This window comes from Lacerta agilis, chromosome 2 (genome assembly GCF_009819535.1).
Source record: "Lacerta agilis isolate rLacAgi1 chromosome 2, rLacAgi1.pri, whole genome shotgun sequence".
Lineage (NCBI taxonomy): Eukaryota > Metazoa > Chordata > Lepidosauria > Squamata > Lacertidae > Lacerta > Lacerta agilis.
Window position 1 is genome coordinate 75,159,642 of NC_046313.1, and position 22,478 is coordinate 75,182,119.

The following is a 22,478-nucleotide window of genomic DNA, read 5'->3' on the forward strand; positions in this document are numbered from 1 at the left end:
GGACCTTTTTCTGCCTCCCCACTTCCAACTATTCTCTTAAGAAAGCAGAAGGGAGCGTCCACTCTTAATGGCTTTGTTTTTTGAAGGCTTCAGATGAGGACTAAGTCATGTGAAAAAGGAACATCTGATTTTTAGCTACAGTTCGTTCATTTTCAGCTTAGTATTTTTGTTATAAAAAGTGCACCCATTCCATTGTTGCACCCATAACTTAGGTTTAAGGTGCCATTTAGCTCCTAGCTTTCATATCTCAGTTTCTAACACACTGCTGCAGGAAGGATTCATTTCTGCCACTAATGCAAATGAAACCACCATAGTTATTTCACCTTTGAATTGTAATGGTTCCTATTTCCTACCTGTGTAATAGTTTATATCCACCAGTAAATGTAGGTTTTGTTTTATATTTAGGGCGCTCTTGAGGCACAGAACTGATTTTACCATTGTTTTGACTAATGCCTCATTGTGGTACACATTTGAATTATTCATGCACCTTCTATATGAGAACTGTGTGGGCCGTAAGGGGGTAGACTTGGCTTTCTCTTGCCAAGTAGAGATGCTAAAGTATTTGCTGCAATATTTCACACCAAAATAATTTGTTTTTATATGGCATAATAGGGGAAAGTTCTACACTGGTCAACTCTTTGCCAGTTCTAGCATATCAAATATAGTTTCTTAAGTTGGAGCCTGTTCCTGACTCTTCATTCTCATTTTGCAATACTTGTAACCCCCGCTCAGTCTTCTCTGCTCCCACTAGTAAAGGAAGTAACTGGAAGTCTCAGGGGCAAGGTTTCAAGGTACCATAAAATACATGCAAAAGCCGTCATAATACCCTCTTATCAAATGTGTTTGGATTAACCATTGCTACAGCACCCATACCAGAAAGATTCACATAAGTTCAACAGAGGCTTCTTCCTTCCTCTGCAAGCACACACAGAGCAGTGCAACAAGCAGGTAGTGCTGTGGTCTAAACCACTGAGCCTCTTGGGCTTGCCGATCGGAAGGTCAGCGGTTCGAATCCACGTGACGGGGTGACCTCCTGTTGCTCTGTCCCAGCTCTTGCCAACCTAGCAGTTCAAAAGCATGCCAGTGCAAATAGATAAATAGGTACTGCTGCTGTGGGAAAGTAAACAGCGTTTCTGTGTGCTCTGGTTTCTGTCAGTGTTTCGTTGCTCCAGAAGCGCTTTAGTCATACCGGCCACATGACCCGGAAAGCTGTCTGTGGACAAATACTGGCTCCCTCGGCCTGAAAGTGAGATGAGCGCTACAACCCCATAGTCACCTTTGACTGGACTTAACCGTCCAGGGGTGCTTCACCTTTTTTTCTTTTAGTGTGGAAAGCACACCCAGGCCTCCTGCTTCCCATAATGGTCCTGTAGCACTGCCTGCATTTGCATGCATGCGTGTAGAAAGGGGGAAAGTTATTTATTCAGATTTATACCCAACATTTCCTACAAGGGGAGCTCAAGGTAGCACACATTTTCCCCCCTCCCCATTTTAGCCACCAATAACCCTGTGAAGTAGGTTAGCTCAGAGACAGTGACTGGCCCAAGGTCACTCAGGGAGCTCCATGGCTGAGTCAGGATTTGAACCCTGGTCTCCTAGGTGCTGGTCCATCACTCTAACACTAAACCACACTGGTGCTTTGATGGACTTAATAGAAACCCTAAGTGCATGGGTGTGGCTCCACAATTGGCTTCAACAAGAAGAGATTAATTTTGATTAATTTAATCTCATCAGCCTGCATATATTTTCTGATATTGGTGATTTAGGGTTGTATCCAACAGTTGTTCCATTTCCACTTCCGCTTGGCAGAACTCCCCCCTCCTCTCCTCCCCTGCACGCCTCTCAAATCTGCTCTAGAGAATGGCAGATGATACCCAGAACATATCTGAGAAGTATGCAGGGTGAGGAGTAGTTCTTTTGCACAAGCAGAAGTCCTTGAATAAATCAGATGATATCGTTAGATGCAGCTCATGGTATAGGTTGCGAGTAGCTGAATGGTCCTGGGGTCTTGAATGCTAGTCTCCTTTTGTTGTTGTTGCCTGTAAATAAAGTAACATGATAATCACTTGGGGGGTGAATGAGAATACTTCATTATATGGTTATAAATTGTGCCTCATATAATTAAAGTGTTAACTACTGGATCTGACTTGAAAGTAAGCTTTGTGATGAAAAAGAATTCTTCATGATATGGTTATAAATTAGACAGATTATGGCTTTCAAATATGACATTTTGAATCCTTTAAAAAAGTAAACAGCTTTTCTCCCAGGTGATTTAAGTCAGAATGTCTGAGCTGTAGATTTATGAGGGAGTTGTGCCTTTAGAAATAAAACATTCAAGTTGTGTTAGTTCTTTAATAAAATATAATCCCTTTTTCAGTGATTTCAGGGCATACTAAAAATGCAGATTTCTGGAATTGTACTGTGTGAGAGAGCACCTTGTTAATTTCTGCACTTGACTTGTGTGTTGTTATAATCCTAAATTATATGCATTCATCCACCGGAAGATAGCAACGTGTTGTGAAACTAGATTAGGGCACAGAGGAATCCTGCATTTGTTCAGAGATTTGTTCTGAGCCCCATTATGGTAGCATTATATTCCTGACTTAAACAATTTGTATGATTGCACACGTTAAGTTGACACGCAGTGCTGGGAGCCAATTGAACATCTTGCTTATTTTTAGGCCTTGTCCCTTCCACTGTTGTGGACCTTATTTTATTTTATTGTATACCCCACTTAGTCCCCACCCCAGTGATTTGCCAGAAAAAACCCCAGCCTCCGACTACAGTAAAATACAGATTAAAAATAAGTTTAAATAAAATGGTATGGAAGAAAGAAGCATTAAGGCTTTGAAATTTACTTGCTTGAAAACAAAAAAAACAACAACAAATTAAAAATAAAATAAAGACAACAAAATGCACCTGTTTAAGAACAGAAAGAGAGTATGCTTAACAGGCCTCCCAAGGGAGACAATTCCCTAAGAAAGCCCTGTTCCTAGTATTCACCAGCGGGTTATTTAAAAGGATGGAGTGGAGAGCCTCTGAAACTGATTTCAGGGCTTTGACAGGTTCACGCCGGCAGGTGATCCTTAAATTAAGCTAACCACCGGCTACTCAAGAGTTTTAAAGGTTAACACAACACTTTAAATTGAAACTGGATTTGTCTAATACTGTAGGTTCCAACTACCGTACACCTAGAAGATTCTGGCAGCTGCGTTATTTTCTTCTAGTTGCAGTTTCTGAACTGTTTTTAAAGGTAGCCCTGTAGAGAGCATTGCAGTAGTTCAAGCTGGCTGTAATTAATGCATGAGTATCTGAGGACGGGGACACACACACACACACACACAGAGAGAGAGAGAGAGAGAGAGAGGAGAGAGAGAAAGAGAGAGAACAACCATGTAGGATTGTGGTTGGTTAGCCTGCCAGAGCAGGTGAAAGTTGCTCTTAGTCACTGGCAGTACTTAGCATGCAGGGATAATGCTGGATTCAAGCATACCCTTTTAAGTTGAGCTCCACTAGTTGACTTGTAGAATTGCTTCTTGTGGTATCTTGTATCCTCATTGTTCCCTGTATGTGTAAGCTGCTGTGTGGAGCTTAGATCGGTCCTGTCTGTGCAGGCTGCAGTTCTCATACAGAGGTCCCTGTGCATATAACAAGTTCTCTGTGTTGGGAGTGCAGTTGTTACAGGTTTCGAAGCTCAGTGGGAGCCCTCTGCTTGTATGTGCAGGAAGTGGGGCTTTTTCGGCCATACAGTGAAGGTCAGGTGAGAGGGAATGTTTCTTGCATTAGTGTAGGCATCCCCAAACTCGGTCCTCTGGATGTTTTGGGACTACAACTCCCATCATCCCTAGCTAACAGGACCAGTGGTCAGGGATGATGGGAATTGTAGTCCCAAAACATCCAGAGGACCGAGTTTGGGGATTGCCTGCATTAGTGCCTCCCCCTTGAATGTAGGGTTGTCACCTGTCTTGATAATACAGGATTGTCCCATATTTCAGTGTTAAAATGCTACGACCTGTATGATAGTTTTTTTCCCTGTATTTCAACACACAACCACACTCTCTCTGTCTCCCACTTTAGGATATCATCTCAAATGTATGTGTTTGAAAGGGTGTGTGAACGGTCATAGGAATCATAGGATTTTAGAGTTGGAAGGGACCTCGACAGCCCTTTGGCCCAATCCCCTGCAATGCGGGAACCTTCTGCCCAACGTGGGGCTCGAATTCACTGCCCTGATATTAAGGACTCGGCTACATTCGTAAAGATAAAGCGCTTTATGTGCGTTATAACACTGTGACACCAGAAGGCACTGTGGAATCCCATTTTTCACCAATGGGATTTCCCTGTATGAAATTTACAACATGTTTAATGGAATCACTTCTTTGATGTGCCTAGATCCAGCCTAAGAGCCTCATGCTCTACTAACTGAGCCATATTAAACTCTAGGTAGCCAAGAGCAGAGAGATTTACAAATTTGTATGTGTTTGTGTGTGTGAAATTCCAGAGGGGACATCCTGTAAGACTGCAGTAGATCAGAATGGATTGCTTTCACATCAGCACCAGATATTGTGTGTGGGGGGAATGCCCTGTCCTGTCCTGTATTTTGCCAGAACAAAGGTGGCAAACCTAATTGAATGGATGTAGAATGACAGAAAGGGGATTTTAGGAGAGGCATATTTTAATGCAGACTTTGCCAACTTGGTGCCCTCCATATGCTTTTGGTCTAGCACTTCCACCAGCCCCAGCCAGCACAGCTGTCTCCCAAAACACATGTTTTAGAGGTCAGTATTAAAAATAGTGGCCATTAACCATTCTTTCCCCCTTAAATATGCTACCTAGGTGTTATTTGTGCTTCAGAAAGAATTTCAATAATTGTTCAATTTTTCAGCTAGTTGAGCTTTCAGTCACATTAGACATATGTCTCTTTATCATCAAAGCCTGAATAGGAATCTAAAACTTGACGGGTCTGGTGATTGCTTAGACATTTTGAAGGAACAGTTTGCTGGGTTTTGGTATTGGGTCGCTGTTAGCCAGCCTGATAGGTTATTCTCCATTCACATCATTCTACACATTGCCTGGCATAATTATTTGCTTGACTAGCATTAGCATAAATCAATTTTCATTTGATTATTTGGTGTGTCAGTTTCTGCTAAATCTCATAACACTGGTCATATTTCATCTACATTATACAAGTATTCTACTTAATGTCATGTGATGATTAATTACATAATTAATTATTGCCAATAAAAATATAGCTCTTAGTGAGCTTTTTATCAGAAATTTTTTAACAATCCTGTGCCATCAGTGTTCCAAAATAATGTAAAGCATTATCTAAAACTAAGACCTCCCTTGCGTGTATAATTATTTTAATGGGTTAATTAAGAATCCAACATTTTAATAGCACACACCATATTAATTGTCTCATTATATCCTGACAATATATCTGCTTTCAAAAAGGCAAGGAGAACGTTCTAAGTTGGTTTTTAAAATAATTCTTAACATTAAACAGAATGACAGCCTTATTCTGTTAGAGCAACAGATTGCCATGCCTTGTGTATCCTTTCTCCCAAAGGAGTTTCTTCCAAGGGTATCAGAGGAGCTATGTAGAAATTGCTTATCCAGTGGCTTTTTATGCTTCCAGCTGTCTAGCCTTGAAGATTATTATTGGCAAAATTACGGCTTGGAACCTGAGGTTCTAGTTGTTGGTGAGAGGGCCCTGTGGCCAAAGCTCCATTCACAAAATGCTCCCAGTGGCAGAATGGAGGAGGTGCCTTTTGCTCCCCCCCCCTTTCCCACCCACCCAAAAGAAACTAGTTAAGCAAAAAATACAGTTTATTTAGGAAAATGGAATGTAGAAAATTAAGCATGTAGGAAAGGCACAGAAAATAGCATTGTAGATGATTTAGCTTTATAAGTATAAAGTAGTGCTTGAAAAGCCCATGGATATTCCTGGTAAAGGTACAGTGGTGCCTCACAAGACGAAATTAATTCGTTCTGCGAGTGCTGTCGTATAGCGAAAATTTCGTCTTGTGAAGCACCAATGGGGGAAGAGCGGTTTGATGAAAGAAAGAAAAAATCGCGAAAATTTTCCGTCTTGCGAGGCAAGTCCATAGGAAAATTCATCTTACGAGTCAGCCTTTCGCTAGCGAATGCCTTTCGTCTAGCGAGTTTTTCGTCTAGTGAGGCATTGGTCTAGCAAGGTACCACTGTAAAGGTAAAGGAACCCTGACAGTTAAGTCCAGTTGCAAACGACTCTGCGGTTGCGGCACTCATCTCACTTTACTGGCCGAGGGAGCTGACGCTTGTCCGCAGACATTTTTTCCGGGTAATGTGGCCAGCATGACAAAGCCGCTTCTGGCGAACCAGAGCAGCGCATGGAAACGCCGTTTACCTTCCCGCTGGAGCGGTACCTATTTATCTACTTGCACTTTAACGTGCTTTCGAACTGCTATGTGGGCAGGAGCTGGGACCGAGCAACGGGAGCTCATCCCGTTGCAGGGATTTGAACTGCCGACCTTCCAATTGGCAAGCCCTAGGCTCACTGGTTTAGACGTCCCTCCCGTGGATATTCCTAGTCCCGTTAAAGACCCAAGTGTGTTATCCTCCAACAAAGAGTTGCAGGTTTTATGTAAGCAAAGCGCATCACACACCCTGCTGCTGCAAAACCTTTCCTCATGAAAGAAGTACCATTGATACGTGGTGACACCACAACCCTGTGCAGGATAGGACAGATTACTGGAGATGTTTGAAGACAGAATCTAGATCTTGAACCTAAGAGCTCAGTCCTGTGCTCAGTGAGGCATCATGCGGTCAACTGAGAGGGCTCTAAGCCTCCCGCATCATGGCTGTCTTTATATGGCAGGATGTCTGTATGCAGTACCTCCCATGGGGAAGCGCAGATGTTTTCCCCCTGTGGCACCAGAAAAGCTTTCTGTTGGAAGACTGAAATGGTATATAGAGAGAATTGCCTTGGCGCACCACTGTATGCAGATGGTTTGTTGCATGAAGGCAGTAAACATGGAGAGAACTTTAAAGCCAACTGGCAGCCATCTCATATGTGCCAGTCCTGAAGCAGACAAAAGCTGTAGTATCTCATGTGTATGTTTCCCCATCCCTGGTTTACAATGTACATAGTTTTATAATGACAGCTACATCTATTAAAATAATTAAAAGTTTGTGATGTTTCCCTTGGTTGTATAATTTGCTGTGTTGAGTTTAATTTCATTTTTTCTATTGTTGCTGTGTATATTTTTTTAATCTTCCAAACGCCTCTGAGGTTTTTTTTTTTTTTTTTTTAAAAAAATCAATTATTTTTCTTCAAGTGCATTCAGTATTTCTGGGAGCATACCCTCTTCTCTCAAAGAAAGAACTCTACAGGAAGCCAAATCTATAAAGCAGAAATTGCATTCGAAACCTCATTCTAAACTAACAGCCTCGGCAATTATGAAAACAGGAAAAATGATGGATCATTCAGAAAGGAAGGAGACACCGGATGAAGGTGAGTGCAGAAAGGATGTGAAGTGGAATCCTATGAATGTTTCCTCAGAAGTAAGTCCCACTGAGTTCATTGGGGCTTATTCCCAAACCCTGTATATAGGATTGTAGCTTTAGGTGAAATAGCAAACTACTTAAGAGATAGGGTAGCGATGGAGGAAAGTTTGCCTGTAGTGGGTGACAAATGTTTTATGCAATAGGTAGACACTGGGTCACTTAATAAGGGGTATTCAGCAAATATTTGCAAATCCTCAAAACAATACATTCCCCCACAAGCTACACCTGATGAAATATTCTTAAATTGTGTGTGTTACATGGCTTCATTTGGGTGACAGAAACATAAAAAAGAAAAATATTTAGGTCTGTTCCCTGCCCCCCTACCTTATAGGAATTAATATAGCTCAACTAATTTAGTCAGATTGCTGCGTAGAAATGGGGTAATGAGTAGGATTTGGAGAGCTTGTACTAAAAGCTCAAGAGTGACTGTGCTGTGCTGGAGTCAGAGCTCAAGTCATCAGAGTCCAAAACGAGAGCTGAGGTGAGAAGCAAGGTCAGTGCAGTCAAAAGTCATGTTCATGTTGGTCTGTGAGCAAGCAAGAGCATAGGCAAAGAATAGGTCCTGGGCAGTCCAAGGTCAGGTGCAATCTAACCAGTCGGATTGGTCACAGTGGTGGTGAAAAAAACATTTGTTCCAGCTCCTGTTCCAGCCAGGCACTGGGCTTTTTTGAGCTGGAGCTGCTGGAACAACACTGTAGATCCATCTGACTCCTGTCAGTTGTCTTCATCTGGAGGTCTGCTCAATAGGAGGATGTTACTTCCATGGAGTCCTTGCCTTCTGATAGGGTGGGTTTCTGTCTGGCATTTGAGGTGCCATCTCTCCCTTGGGCTCAGGACTCATTCAGCTTCAGCATCAGATGCCATACCCACCCATGGTGCCTATGGCTCGTCCTCAGCCTCCTCTAAGGCTCCTGGTTCCTTACCCCAATATTGAACCTTATCCAGGACTTCTTGTAATTCCGAGACCTCGACTAGAATCCCCAGCTGTGACACCGTTAGACTCTTGACCTTGGAATCTCATCCACTTGCAGAACTTGCCCCTAGCTTTTAAAACTTAAAAAGTTCCTAGACCTCGTAGCTAAAGTGATGGATCATGTTCTTTCCCTGCATAAAGCCCCAGGTTCAATACCTGGCATCTCCATTCAAAATTATCAGATGATATAAAGACCTTTCCCTAAAAACCCTGGACAGCCAGTCAGAGTAGATGATACAGGGCCAATTGGACAATAGTCTGACAGCTTCTTATGGTGCAAGTTACGTTCCTTTGTTTATATTACAACCTGACAGTCTTTTGTGAGTGGTTACTGCATTCCCTGAATAATCTAGAAATCTGTTCTTGTGGTGATCCTGTCAAATAGCCCATTCTATGTGACTGGTGTTGTTTGTTTGTTTGTTTGTTTTTGTTTTTTGTGGGATCTCCCTGCAATTTTCTATTTCTCAGTGGCACTTTTCCTGCTCTGATCCCTGACCCAAGGGTCAGTGTTGAAGCCTGTTAAACGCTGCAGAACTCACTATTGCTGTGGGTCAGACACTTCTTTTATCTGACGCAAAGGCAAAGAGAATAGAGAGCATTTTGTGGCCTGCTCTCACGCATGCAGATTTGCAGCAGGAATCTCTGCTTGAGAAGCACAGCCCTTCGCCACGTCTGCCTTGTTTTTTTTGTGGCTCTGTTTAAGTCCCTCTTTCCCATGACTCCAGGGACCCGTGACTTATGAGATCAGTTCCACACATTGTGTCTTAATCTTCAAGCTGCTATTTCCTTTACATCGAAGGCAGTTGGAGCCTTTTCTTCTGTACACTTTTGATAAGCATTTACACACTCTTCTGGGGAGTTTTGCTTGCTTGTTATATTCAAGCCTGCTGAGACATGATTGGATGGTTCTCTCCCGGAGTTGCTTACCGTGCTGTAGTTATTTCCCCCAAGTTTTCACTTTTTAAAATAAATAAATAAATAAGATACAACAATAATTTACATCACGGTTCTTCATCTGAATCGTAGGGTAGGGATGGGGAAGAAATTCATTTCAATTCATATTTAAAGGAGAACGTACTTAATTTGCACTTTCTGAAGCAATATGTGAACTGAAGCACACCCATGCTTTGAAAGGCACACTTCTCTGAAACTTACAATGTCGTTTTTCAACCAATTAATGTGTGTGAATTGTATATATTGGGATGCATATAGAGTACAGTAATATAAATGCATTGTGCTCTGGATAATTTCCTTCCAGAAATGTGTCTATGGAGCAAAATTACATATAAACATACACATATCAGGAATAATTCACACTAAAATGCTGATGAATTCTCATGAGGACTCTTTTGTAAATAAAATAAAGTAAAATTCAAACTAATGTGAAAATGTAGAGAACAAAATCTTTCAACTTTCGCTGCAAATGACAGACAGCTACAGGTGCATAGAATTAGGTTTTGTAGCATTCTTCAAAGTTTATTTCCTTCCTATAAATTGACACTGCAACAGTATGTGTCTGAACCTACATGTGTGTGCAAGTATGCATAGGCTAAAGAGAAGTTTAAGGTCTTTTGCTGGAATTACAACGTGCGCTTGTTATGAATAACCCTTAATATTACGCCCGCAAGAACATCTCACACCAAAGGAATAAAGAAAGATTGGTTTATTATACGAAATAGAATACATAAATGATACTTCAGAAAGCAAAATTGCAATTTAAGCAAGCAGCAACTCCTACAACACACACACAAACACAAACAAACAAACAAACAAACACCCCTTTATCTGAGCAGTGAAACATTCCCTAACTATTTTTACAAGTTATTTACAGAAATGTGGGTGTGACAGTTTTGCCAGCAGCGCCCACACTAAGAGCAAGAAATGGAAAGGGAAGAGTATACCTGTCCTTAAAATGAAATGGGCACATGCTGTTCCTTGAGAGCACAGAGAAAAAGAGTTTCTCATTGGAGCTAGGGATAGCTATGATAGCCAGCTAACTATTGAAAGTCTGGGGTTTTTAAGCTAATGCCTCTTAGTAGGGAAGGGAGGGAGGGGCTTTGAGGTGACTCATTCCTGTCTCCTCCCCCCCCCCTGCCCATTTCTCACCTTGCCCATTTTGCAGATTTGAGAGTTTGAAAGAACTCTTAATTTCCTAGAGAGAAATGAACCAGACAGGACCTGGCCATCTTTTTGTGTGCTGTCTGCCTTACCCTTGTCCTGATGGCCCTCATTCAGGAGCTGGAATAGGCTGTGCTTGGCAACTAAATTTGAATGTGTCGATCTTTACAAGGTGTGATGGCACATTTTGAGATGAGGTATTGGGCTTCTACCAAGGTGAAGCAAGTTTCATGACGGAGAATCTCATGGCATATTTCTGATCCACAGAAATAAACTGTTGAAATAAGTTCAGATCCATACACCTGTTCACAATGCATTCAGCAGAATCCAGAGATACACAAATCAAGTTGTGTGCCTAGATCATTCTCTTCCCTCACTCTTGCTGAAAGGAAAAGAGCGGCACAGGCTGGTCACCTGCGAAGCAAGGGCAGTGGGTAAGGCTGCAGGTGCATGGAAATTGGTTGCAGACTGGATGGAGTTATTTTACCCAAGCACAGCAAGGTGTTCGGTGCAGGTGATTCTGTGTGTCTGTGTCACCTACAGCTGAACCCGGCTAATGGCCTAGGCGTTAATTTCCTAGCCTTTTTCAGGTCAAGCTGTTGCTCTCTTAAATATATCAAACCAGTGCTGTTTAATTGTTGATGGATGGTATCAGAGAAAATTCTAGTTACAGGTGGGTAGCCGTGTTGGTCTGCCATAGTCAAAACAAAATAAAATAAAAAATTCCTTCCAGTAGCACCTTAGAGACCAACTAAGTTTGTTCTTGGTATGAGCTTTCATGTGCATGCACACTTCTTCAGATACACTGAAACAGAAGTCACCAGACCCTTAAATATAGTGAGAGAGTGGAGAGGGGTATTACTCAGAAGGGTGGTGGGAATGGGTGGTCAGCTGATAGGTGTGGAAAACCTGTTGACTGTTAACGACTGCAATTGGTCTTACAGGGAAAGGTAAGGGGTGAGATGGCTAATGATAGCTTTGTCATGTATAATGAGATAAGAGTCCAATGTCTTTGTTCAGACCAGGTTTCTCCATAAAATTCTGTTCTCTATCAGACACTTGACCATTGAAATATATGTTCTCTTTCAGGGCACCACCAGTTACCAGAAAAAAAGAAACCCTCACGAGTTTTAGACAAAAGATCTGCATCAGGCACTCAGAAATCATCTAAAGAATCTGCAACTTCAACAGCTCTGACAAAGAAGTTTGGAATAGCTTTTTTAGAGCTGAACCTCATGCCCCTCTTGTCAGGTATTTCCCCACCCTCACACCCCCACCGCCCCAGTACTTGGGGTGTGTGTGTAAGGTTGCAGGGCAAAGTGGTTAGATCAGGCTACCTCAGCCTCAGCCCTCCAGATGTTTTTGGCCTACAACTCCCATGATCCCTCGCTAGTAGGACCAGTGGTCAGGGATGATGGGAATTGTAGTCTCAAGACATCTGGAGGGCCGAGGTTGAGGAAGCCTGGGTTAGATGTTATGTAGTTTGGTATTGTCAAATGCTTGAGCAGCTTGTCACAGAGGTGAATGAGGGGGTGGCTTGTTTTATTTTGAAAAGCTGCATTTAAGTGCTGGGACAAATACTGGCTCTGCCAAGCGAGTGTGCGAAATGGACAAATTCAGATAGCCCGAAGTGGTACATCCTGTCTGTAAAGTCAGAACATAACATGCATATGTCTGTGAGTAGAAAAGGGGATGGCATCTTGCTGTGCTGAAAATCTAGTGATTTCTGAAAGCTTCTGTGGATTCGAAGTAGACCAGCCTTGTAAACAAATCCAGAAGCATTAACTGTTTTACAAGCCCACCTGTCTGCACTTAGGTTAGTAATTGACCCCACCATAAGGCAAAGGAAGGACAAACTTTTCAAAATTTAAAATAGCTGGAGGAGGGGGGAAGTCAAAAGGTGAGTGAGGCTTGGGGGTGGAAATATTGCCTCATGTTGTAGATAATACTTCCTTAACCCTGAGCCCTCAGATATCATTGGACTACAACTCCCATCGTATCTGACGGTTGGCCAGGCTGAGTGGAGATTGGGGGGGGGGGTAAGTGCTCTTTGACAACCTCTGTGGACTCCAAGATTGGGGAAGGCTGCTGTAGACAATTGAGTGACACTTTTCCTAAATTATCATCTACCCGTGCCTTTGGAATACTGCTTATGAATGATGTTGAACACGTTACTCCTATCAGTATTTAATTAGTGCCGGCAGTTTGCCAGGCTCTGTACAGAAGTGGAATCGTGCATGCTCAGAGGCTCCAAATGAGAAAGTTAAGGCAGAGAGGTACAGGCACAGCTGCTGTATTGGTTAGAAGGATAACAGGCGTGGGAGATCTATGATCAAGGGATTCAGATTGCCATTTCCTAACGTACATTTTCCTGTCTGGACTCAGCCAGTAACAGGAATTGTGGTTTTGTGAATTGACTGGCCCTCATAAGGGTTTGTTGTATTGCAAATTAAGAAAGACATTAAAATTACTGAGATTTCTCATTTTGGTTTTTCTTAATGTTTGCAAACATAACTTTTCTTTAAAGTTGTTCCTTTGGTACATAATGCAAAAACAGTCTGGTAACTGTTAAAATAAAGTGTCAGGAAAAGGTTTCATTATATGAGGGGTTAAATTTTTTTAAATCTAGTTAAAAGTTCAAGATTTTTTCCCCCCAGTTCAGTGCAGGTTAAGAGGTGCAGGTTAATTTTAGAGCTGCATCATACATCCCCCATCAAACAAATCTTTGTATAGAAAAACACACATACAGAGCACAAGGTTGTTTTCTTCTTCCTGCAGCCAGTGTGCATGCAGTTTAGCTACTGCTGTATATTTCCATGTAGGAAAAATATAGCAGCTTACAGGAAATATGGCCGCAATAAGGCTTTAAAATGTTGCATGTTGGGTGATAGGAACATTCTGCGTGCCTGCTGTGCTGTTGAACTGTTCGGCTAATACAATTTGCAGAGATGTGCACTTTCTTTTTTGACATCACTGCTGCCCAAAATACAAAAGCCTGAAAGGTAAAAGCTCATGGTGATTTCACTTCTATTAGGAATGCAAGGTACATAGCAGCAACCCCCTGGGACTGCATGCTGCTTTGCTGGTTTAGCTGACAGCTTACATACAAATTATCTTTTTGCTGCATGCTTCTGGACGTTTTGCTTTTAATTGAAGCTGAGGCTTCAAGGGCATTGGTGCATTAATTAGACGGCACTCTGGCACATTCAGAGCTTCTCTCGGTTTCTCTTGTGCTTTGTATTTTGTTCAGCAAATCTGCATTACTACTGATAGGCTGTTTCCCTTCAGTGCTGTTCAGATTAGTGCATACTTGTGACAGATGTAGTACAATGAATGCTAAAAGTATGCCACGCCTTGTAGTCGCAAGTGAGGTTTGCAAAGCCTTTGCCTTATATTTCTCCTTTGGAGTGCTCCCTCTTCCGGCACCCTGTTTTCCTGTGCAATATGAAGTTCTGCTGCTGGCATGTGGGCTCCCCCTGCTGGGTCCTGCAACAGGGTGAGCTCCCGTTGCACAGTCCCAGCTCCTGCCAATCTAGCCGTTCGAAAGCATGCCAGTGCAAGTAGATAAATAGGTACCACTGTGGCGGGAAGGTAACCAGTGTTGCTGTGCGCTCTGGTTTGTGTCACGGTGTTGTGTTGCGCCAGAAGCGGTTTAGTCATGCTGGCCACATGACATGGAAAGCTGTCTGTGGATAAATGCCAGTTCCATTGGCCTGAATGCGAGATGAGTGCTGCAACCCCATAGTCGCTTTTGACTGGACTTAACTGTCCAGGAGTCCTTTACCTTCCCTTCCCCCTGCTGGTGATCTGCAGCACTTCCAAGTCCAATGACAATTTCTAAAACTGACCCTTGAGAAATAGGATTCCCTATTGAGTTCAAGCCCTGTCCATTATTGACTGTGAGGACTGTTGATAAGGAGATGGCTGAAAATATGTGACAGGGGCAATGAGTGAGAGAGAGAAAGAGAGACCGATGTTAATGGACAGTTGGGTTCTTTTTAAGCCTGTAGCTGACATAATGGAGAGAAGAATTAGGCACTAACTTTGGAAAGGTAAAAATAAGCAAGCTGAAGCAGGGGAATGGAAGACAAAATTACAAACTGCAGATGAGTAAGAAATGCTGCAGTCAGAAGGTTAAGAGCAACGGGGCAGGGGGGAAGATCACGCTTACGAAATGGAAGCAATTTAGTTTCATGTGTCATTTCCCCCTAAGTAGTTTGTTTTATCATATACTAACGCAACCACCACCATTATTAAAATTACTGCCCGCCCTTCACCAGCAGGTGTCAAAGCAGGTTACATGAATTTAAAATTCAGTATTAAAAGTGTTGGCAGCAGGAGAGCTGGAAAGGAGGTAGTAATGGGCGAGAGTGGGGAGAGATGCTCTTTGATGCTGCTTGTTGATTTCACATGTTGTTCCATTGCAGGACTGCAATGATTGAAAGCATTTTAGAGAGTTGGGCACGCATGAGCAATAAAGGGAGGGAGCAGGTCTAGTCTTGGCCCAGGAAACCTTAAAAAAAACATGGGTCCCACTCATGGTCATACGTGTTGGTCATATTCCTACGTAGGAAGTTGCCTTATACTGAGATAGGAGGACCATGGGTCCATCATTTTTGCATGGTCTACACTGACTGGCAGTAGCTCTCTAGCCTGGAGAAGTCGGGGTCTCCTGCATGCTTTGGAAATGTTCTCTCACTGAGCTGTGGCCCTTCCCCAAAGGAGCTCCCTGTTTCCTTTGCAACTGTGGCAGGGGTTGGCTAGAACAGAATGCACGACTAAGCCGCTTCTGCTGCAACAGAACACCGTGATGGAAGCCAGAGTGCATGGATGTTGTTTACCGCCACAGCGGTATCTATTTATCTACTTGTACTGGTGTGCTTTCGAACTGCTAGGTTGGCAGAAGCTGGGACAGAGCAACGGGAGCTCACCCCATTGCAAGGATTCGAACTGCTGACCTTCTGATCAGCCAGCCCAAGAGGCTCAGTCATTTAATAAGCCTATCAAGCAATGACATAGAACATATTGCTTCCTTAATACTGCTGCTATAATGATTATATAAATAATGTAATTCCACTTCCAGGACAACGCTGCGTGGTCAGTCAGCTAGGAGAGAAATCCCCTAAACTTTGGGACGCATACCTTAGCTTTTCTGTTGAAGGGACTCTGATGAGTGAGAAACAAAAACATGAATTAAATCCACTGATTATTAAGATTAACTCCGCAAGGTGCTTACCAGACACCCCTGTTCCAATTAAAGTGCTACAGGTAATTCAGAGCATTCTTCTCAAGTACTACATGTGACATCCTGGGGAAAACGGAATTGAATTCTGAAAAGCTCCTGCTTCTTACATTTGTAATTTCCCCATTTCTTATTTGCAAAACAGTTGTAATCTAAAGGCGACCTGAAGTGAAGTTGTGGCCATATTGGATCGCTGCATTTACATAACACATGGTGGTGGAAAACCTAGCACATTTAAGTCCCCCCATCCAGAACTCTTGTTTGCACTTTTTATATACACGTAGAATCATTGAGGGAGCATCTTTGCCCACTTGCCTCAAAGCAGGCCCTTCCATGAGTATGCAAGTTCAGGCGGAGGACTGGGGAAGCAGAAGAGTGAGGGCAGCCACTCTCACCAATGCTGCCACTGCCATTGACCACCAGGTTGTTGCTTCCAAATTGCCTATCCCTGGCACCAATCTGCCTTGGATTATGCTACATGGCTGGGACAGAATGAGGTGGGTGCCTCAGGCAGAACTTATTTTGGCAACATGAAAAGACAGCAAATTGATAATTAATTTGTTACTGTGCTTTTACTGCCAGGGAAGAGAAGAGATGCTTGTGGGATTTTCCTTCCCTGAGTACCAAAATGGTTTTCATCAGCCTTGAGTACCCATGATAAGGTGGGGTGGGTCATTTGCTGCCTTGCCTTGGCAAGGGCATAGCATGGGGGTCCCAGGGGGGCCGTGGCCCCAGCACACAATTTTTGAGGGGGCGTGAACCAGGTGCCTCCAGCATGGCCTTTCCACCCGCCAAGGGCTGTGTCGGCCAGCTCCCCACTGTGTGTGTGGCTAGGCCGCTTAGTGTGACTCCACTTTGCTTTGGTGGGGGTGGGGTTGCTCCACCGTTGTCGGTGGTGAGAGCTGGGGTGGCGTCCCCAATGTGCCTGCCCCTGCCTGTCCCGGGCACCGGCAACTGACGCTATGCTGCTGTATCTTGGGCAGCAAAATGTACTGGGCTAGCCTAAACTGACCTCAATCAAAGGTGCATTTTTATTTCAGATTTGATTAATTTTACTGAAAGAACGTGTAGATATATATATATTTTCTGAGAGGTAAAGGAGACCAAAACAGCCCCCTCCCACCTTCCTTGTCTGCTCTTTCCTTTTGATAGAACTCATGCCTTCCTATTTACTGCAAGTACAAATTCCATAATATGGAGCCACATCGAACGCCAGACCGGGATCATGGCTCTCATGTCTTCTTTAAGGATACCAACGTGGTTCTTGCAGGAACAATAAGACGTGACGAACTGACTGAGTATCTAAGAGGACCACCCTTGGAAATCGAGGTTCATGATCGGGACAAAAAATGGCAAGATGTTGATATAAAGCCTTCGTTGTTTGGAGAGGAGCCAGGAGACTGCAGGCTAAGCCATTTGAGCTCTGTCACTTCGAAATACGTGGCCCAGAATCCCTTGAAAGGCATGGAGGAAATGTGGCACCCATATGGGGTAGCCAGAATCCGCTTGGCTGAACTACTGCTAGGTGAAAAGGCCTTGAATTTCTGTGCGCCAATTCACAACTGTCCCATTCGGGATACGAGGTCCATTCGGAAGGCTAAGGATACTGACGGCTCTCCGGTGGCCCAGATGCCAGCGGGCCATTATGTGTGCTCAGGGGCCTTTCTTAAAGTAAGAGTTGAAATAGCTGTACCGTTAAGTCCCGAAGATGAAGCAGAGGACACTAAAGACGATTATTGCCCCTATGGCTGTATTATCTATGTTTTCGACTATAAAAACACATCTCTCATAAGTTACTTGCTGCAGGAGATTACAAAAATCAATGCAGAGGCTCTAGAACTGGATTCGTACCCTCTGCGCATCATTCATAAATCTCTTAATGCGTTAAAACTGAATAACAGGATGACTTACGAGGAGATTTGTCAACTGGACGTTCTTACTGGGTTCCATATTCTGGATGGATCCATTCACCTTCTTGTTGTGGAAGGCTTAAAGAACAAAGCCCTTAAGAGGTTATGGAATAAGCGAATAGACAGGTAACCAGAAACGTTTTTGCAATTAAAGCCTGTTTTCCTCTGCCGTGATCTTTTTACGAAGGTGATTTGTCAGACTCCACCTCATATTTTTAATAACTGTTTTGTATATAGAGAAACATAGAGAGAGTTTACTTGCTTCTTATTTTTTACAATGTGCTTCTGGTCTGCAGTGATCAGCCGAGCGTGTTTGTCACGAGTGATGCTCTTAATCTGCAGTGTTCAGCAACCGTCTTCCTAACCCTGCTCTGCTAGTTCACGTAGGGATAGAAGACAGGACTTTCAGGATCTGTTCAAGGGTGCTTTCAAAATCGAAAGTTAGCCCAAAATTTCAGCGGCAGGATTTTGGGGTACTTTGGTTGCTTCACTGTGTTTTAATAAAAATGCACCTGTCAAATTATGAAAATAACGAGACTAGTCTAATGCAGCACTTGGTTTTCCTCGTTCCCATTTTGTCCATGGAGTTTTCTTGGCAGGGATACTGGAGCGGCTTGCCAGTTCCTTCTCCAGGTGGATCACGTTTGGTCCAAACTCTCCACTATGACCTGTCCATCTTGACCTGTCCATAGCTTCCGTGAGTAATTCAAGCCCCTTCGCCACGACAAGGCAGTGATCCATGAAGGGGATTTTGCCCATTAGAAGTTCGCTAGTGCAATGCTGTCTTGGCACTGAAGAGGCACACACCTTATGTCTGATGTTGAGCTACAGTTCCTGCTTCCTAGGGAGAAAGTAGATTAGATGGTAATTTATGCAGTTAGCAGTTGCTGTGGATATCTTTTTAAAGTAAATAGCAGGTGGTGTGTGTGTTTGTAGGAAGGCATTAACTCTTTCCCCTCATGGCAGAGTTCTCCCATTCATACTAATGGAATGAATCTTTCTTTCTTTCTTTCTTTCTTTCTTTCTTTCTTTCTTTCTTTCTTTCTTTCTTTCTTTCTTTCTTTTCTTATAAATAAAAAATCTGCCACCATTCATTTAAAATAAATTCAAAGGTGGCTTGCCACAATAATATAAAAGAATCTGATAACAACAGCATTAAAAACAAGAATGCATAACAGTTGCCACAACCCAAGTTTCATTGGTTGGGAAATGCTGGGGTGGACATGAACGTTTCTAGCAAGCATTGAAAGTATACTTCGTTAGCGTTTGCCTTATTTCAGAGGCAAGGTTGTTCCACTAAAGAGTGTCCTCCAGGTTGTTGCAAGATGGACTTCAACAGATTGCATCAACCTGGGGTATATGTCTGATGTAAATTGCAGGTGCCAAGGACTTGATGGGGCCTGGGACCACACTGCAAGGCAAATAATTAACTCCCCTCAGCCGCCAGAGGGATTATAATCTGCACTGGGTCTTCTTACTTTTAAAATGCCAGCCATGCAATTTATAATGGTATCTCATCGAGTTTGGCCCTCAAAGGCTTTACGGCCAGTTGAGCTGTTTGTAATCAAACTGTTTCCTTTAATGTTAATTTTGTTTTATAACTGTATTTTCAGTAATGTACTGCTTTATTTCTCTTACACTTCTAACACTTTGGTTCTTTCCTAAATCAAATAATCAGAGTTCACAGACAATAGTAAGAAGTTGTGGAGCACTTTTAATTTCATTCTTCCTTGCTAGCGTCATAAAGTACAAATGTTAACATGTTACAGTGCCAGTCACTTTTTAAGGAGTCGCTTGACGGAATGCAAGATGGAGGAAAAGAATTTAGAAGGCCGAGGCTATGTGAAAGCCATTTCAGGCACTTAGAGGCAGAATGAGAACAGGTTTCATTACCAAGGGGCTCATATGTTAATTCAGGGGTCAGCAAACTTTTTCAGCAGAGGGCCGGTCCACTGTCCCTCATACCTTGTGGGGGGGCAGACTATATATTCTTTTTTGGGGGGGGGGGAACGAACAAATTCCTATGCCCCACAAATAACCCAGAATGCGTTTTAAATAAAAGGGCACATTCTACTCATGTAAAAACATGCTGATTCCCGGACCGTCCGTGGGCAGGGTTGAGAAAGCGATTGGGCCGGATCCAGCCCCTGGGCCATAGTTTGCCTACCCATGTGTTAGTTTATGCTTGTTGCTTCAGGCTGGTTTTGGAGTTTTTCAAGAGTGCTACAAGCTGCATCCTAGAAAATCCCCAGAAATACAGGTGGGAGTGCTAAGGATGTCTTTTGGGTTAGTAGCACATTATCCCTCCTCCAAACATTTTTCCTTCCTTTGTATGTGGACAGATGCGTGCCTTTCCACATATAGGAACATAGGAAGCTGCCTGATACTGAATCAAGCCATTGGTCCTTCTAGCTCAGTATCGCCCTCACTGGCTTGCAGTGAGTTTCCAGGCTTTCAGACAGGGCATGCTCCCAACCCAACCTGGAGATGCCAGATATTGTATACCTCACTAACTGTTTTTCAGAAAAGGCTAGGTCTTAGAGAAGTGTGCACTGACAAAATAAATTGAAGCCCTTTTGTAGTCTGGTGTCGTCAGTCTCACATCTCCTTTGGAACTCATGGGACTACGGATGCCGCTGCGAATTAGGAAAGGGGGAAATAGAGCAAACAGGTTCCCCACCCCATGAGATTTCTATGCAGCACAGGACTAGCGCTACCAAAACAGCGAAGCGGGAGTCATTCACGTTTTTCCAGAAGTCATCATCTGTGTATATGCCAAGCATAACATGAATTGAATAAGAAAATGTTTAGGACTGCCTTTTGACATGGAGCTCTTCAATATGCTTGGTAGTGCAACCCTACAGAGATGAGAGTTCCATTGAGTTCAGTGAGACTTACTCCAAATGAGTCTTCTATAGGTCTGCAGCTAAAGTACTATTAAAATCAACGCATAGGAAAGATAGGAATTAAGATCATTGTGAGACTGGTTAATTTGATCCTACTGGTGATATGGTAGGGTCAACTTTCCAGGACTGGGATATGTTATTGGAACAGTATTTATGATTTTTTTTTTAAAAAAAAGTTTGCTTGACTCAAAATGTGCTTGATTCAAGTTGCACTTTTAAGGGGCTTTTTTTAAAAAAATACAAGTTATCATAAACACTGTCTTAGGCATTCCTTTTATCCCTCCCATAGGAGGAAATGCCTCTTTTAAAACGATTCCTCTTGCAATGCATGCATCTAAAAACAATGCAAGTTTTCTTGCATTAGTTGCTCTTGATATGGTACCTGCTTCTCTTCTTTATCATACAGGGTTTTAATCTGAGCTTTAAAAATCAAAAACCCTTGACTAACAAAGGGCAAAGGTGATATGAAAGATCAGGAAACACAAGATTATGAAGTATTTGGTCAATGCTGTCCTATTTCTTCTCTCTTACAGGTTGCATGAATCTAAAATTGGAAGATTAAAAATATTCTATAACTCGCACTTCTCTTTTCATCAGCGCCTGTATGTAGACCTTGAAGCCATTCTGCTTCACATCCGTCTCTGCAAGCCACTATCTAATATCGTGAATCAGCCTTTGCTATATATCAGGGATATGGTTCCCCTTCCGTGTTTTGAAGCTCTGATCAGGTTAGATTGTTCTTGGATTTCTGACTTGCTGTTCTATACATATTTAGAGTTTGGTGTATATACCTATGTTGGTTGTGGAAGAGAGGAGGAACCTCCACTAGACGCTCTGGAGAGAATTTTCATAGCACTTTTGAGTATCTTGTCCTATCTCATCTTAGCTGAAGAGAAGGTAACATGTAGAGGGGTGGTGGTGAAATCATTCTGATCACAGTACGCTGCCTTAATAATTGGATTCAGCTCAGTTATGAGATCCTTTGCTCTGGCAATGTGTTTCATCATTTCCTTTCAGGGTACGTTCAGGAAATCATCTGAATATGCAAATGAGGGAAGAGCAAATGTACAGGACCTGCCCCCAATGTCGTTGGGCCCGTAGCAGATACCTGAGTCCCCAAGCTTCCTTGTGTTGCATGGGAAAGGTCTGCAGGGGGCTTCTACTTCTATTCATTCCCTTGACGTAATCAGGGTTCCTGCTTTATTGGGGTCCCTGATCACATGCTGAGTATAAGGAAATCGAGAAAGATTTCTCCAAATTGGGTGAATGGGTCTTAAAATGGCATAAGTGGTTCAGTGTAAACAACTAAAGAAGAAGAAGAAGAAGAGTTTGGATTTGATATCCCACTTTTCACTACCTGAAGGCATCTCAAAGCGGCTAACATTTTCCTTTCCCTTCCTCCCCCACAACAAACACTCTGTGAGGTGAGTGGGGCTGAGAGACTTCAGAGAAGTGTGACTAGCCCAAGGTCACCCAGCAGCTGCATGTGGAGGAGCGGAGACACGAACCCGGTTCACCAGATTACGAGTCAACTGCTCTTAACCACTACACCACATAACTTTTCAGAAGAAGAAGGATTCTTGAGTTCATGATGGATGTTGACCCATTGTTGATCCGTATTAGGGATCATGAGGAAAGGGATTGAGGGGGAAAAAACATTTCAATAACATGGTGCCATTATATAAGTCTGTGGTGCAACTATGCTTGGAATACCGTGTTTTTTTAAAAAAAATGTTTTTATTTTATTTTATTTATATTCTTCCATTGTGAGATCTGTCCAT

General features: G+C 42.9%; 1 protein-coding gene across 3 annotated transcripts in view; it reads left to right on the forward strand.

Moving 5' to 3' along the window:
* Positions 1 to 22,478, forward strand: part of CFAP92 (cilia and flagella associated protein 92 (putative)) — a 53,285-nt gene that overhangs the window by 20,040 nt on the left and 10,767 nt on the right. For all 3 annotated transcript variants that reach the window (XM_033140830.1, XM_033140831.1, XM_033140832.1), the window contains 5 exons: positions 7,320 to 7,495; positions 11,729 to 11,890; positions 15,723 to 15,907; positions 17,034 to 17,917; positions 21,231 to 21,425. In XM_033140830.1, coding sequence (XP_032996721.1) covers positions 7,320 to 7,495; positions 11,729 to 11,890; positions 15,723 to 15,907; positions 17,034 to 17,917; positions 21,231 to 21,425 — 1,602 coding nt within the window. The remainder of the gene's footprint in view (positions 1 to 7,319; positions 7,496 to 11,728; positions 11,891 to 15,722; positions 15,908 to 17,033; positions 17,918 to 21,230; positions 21,426 to 22,478) is intronic.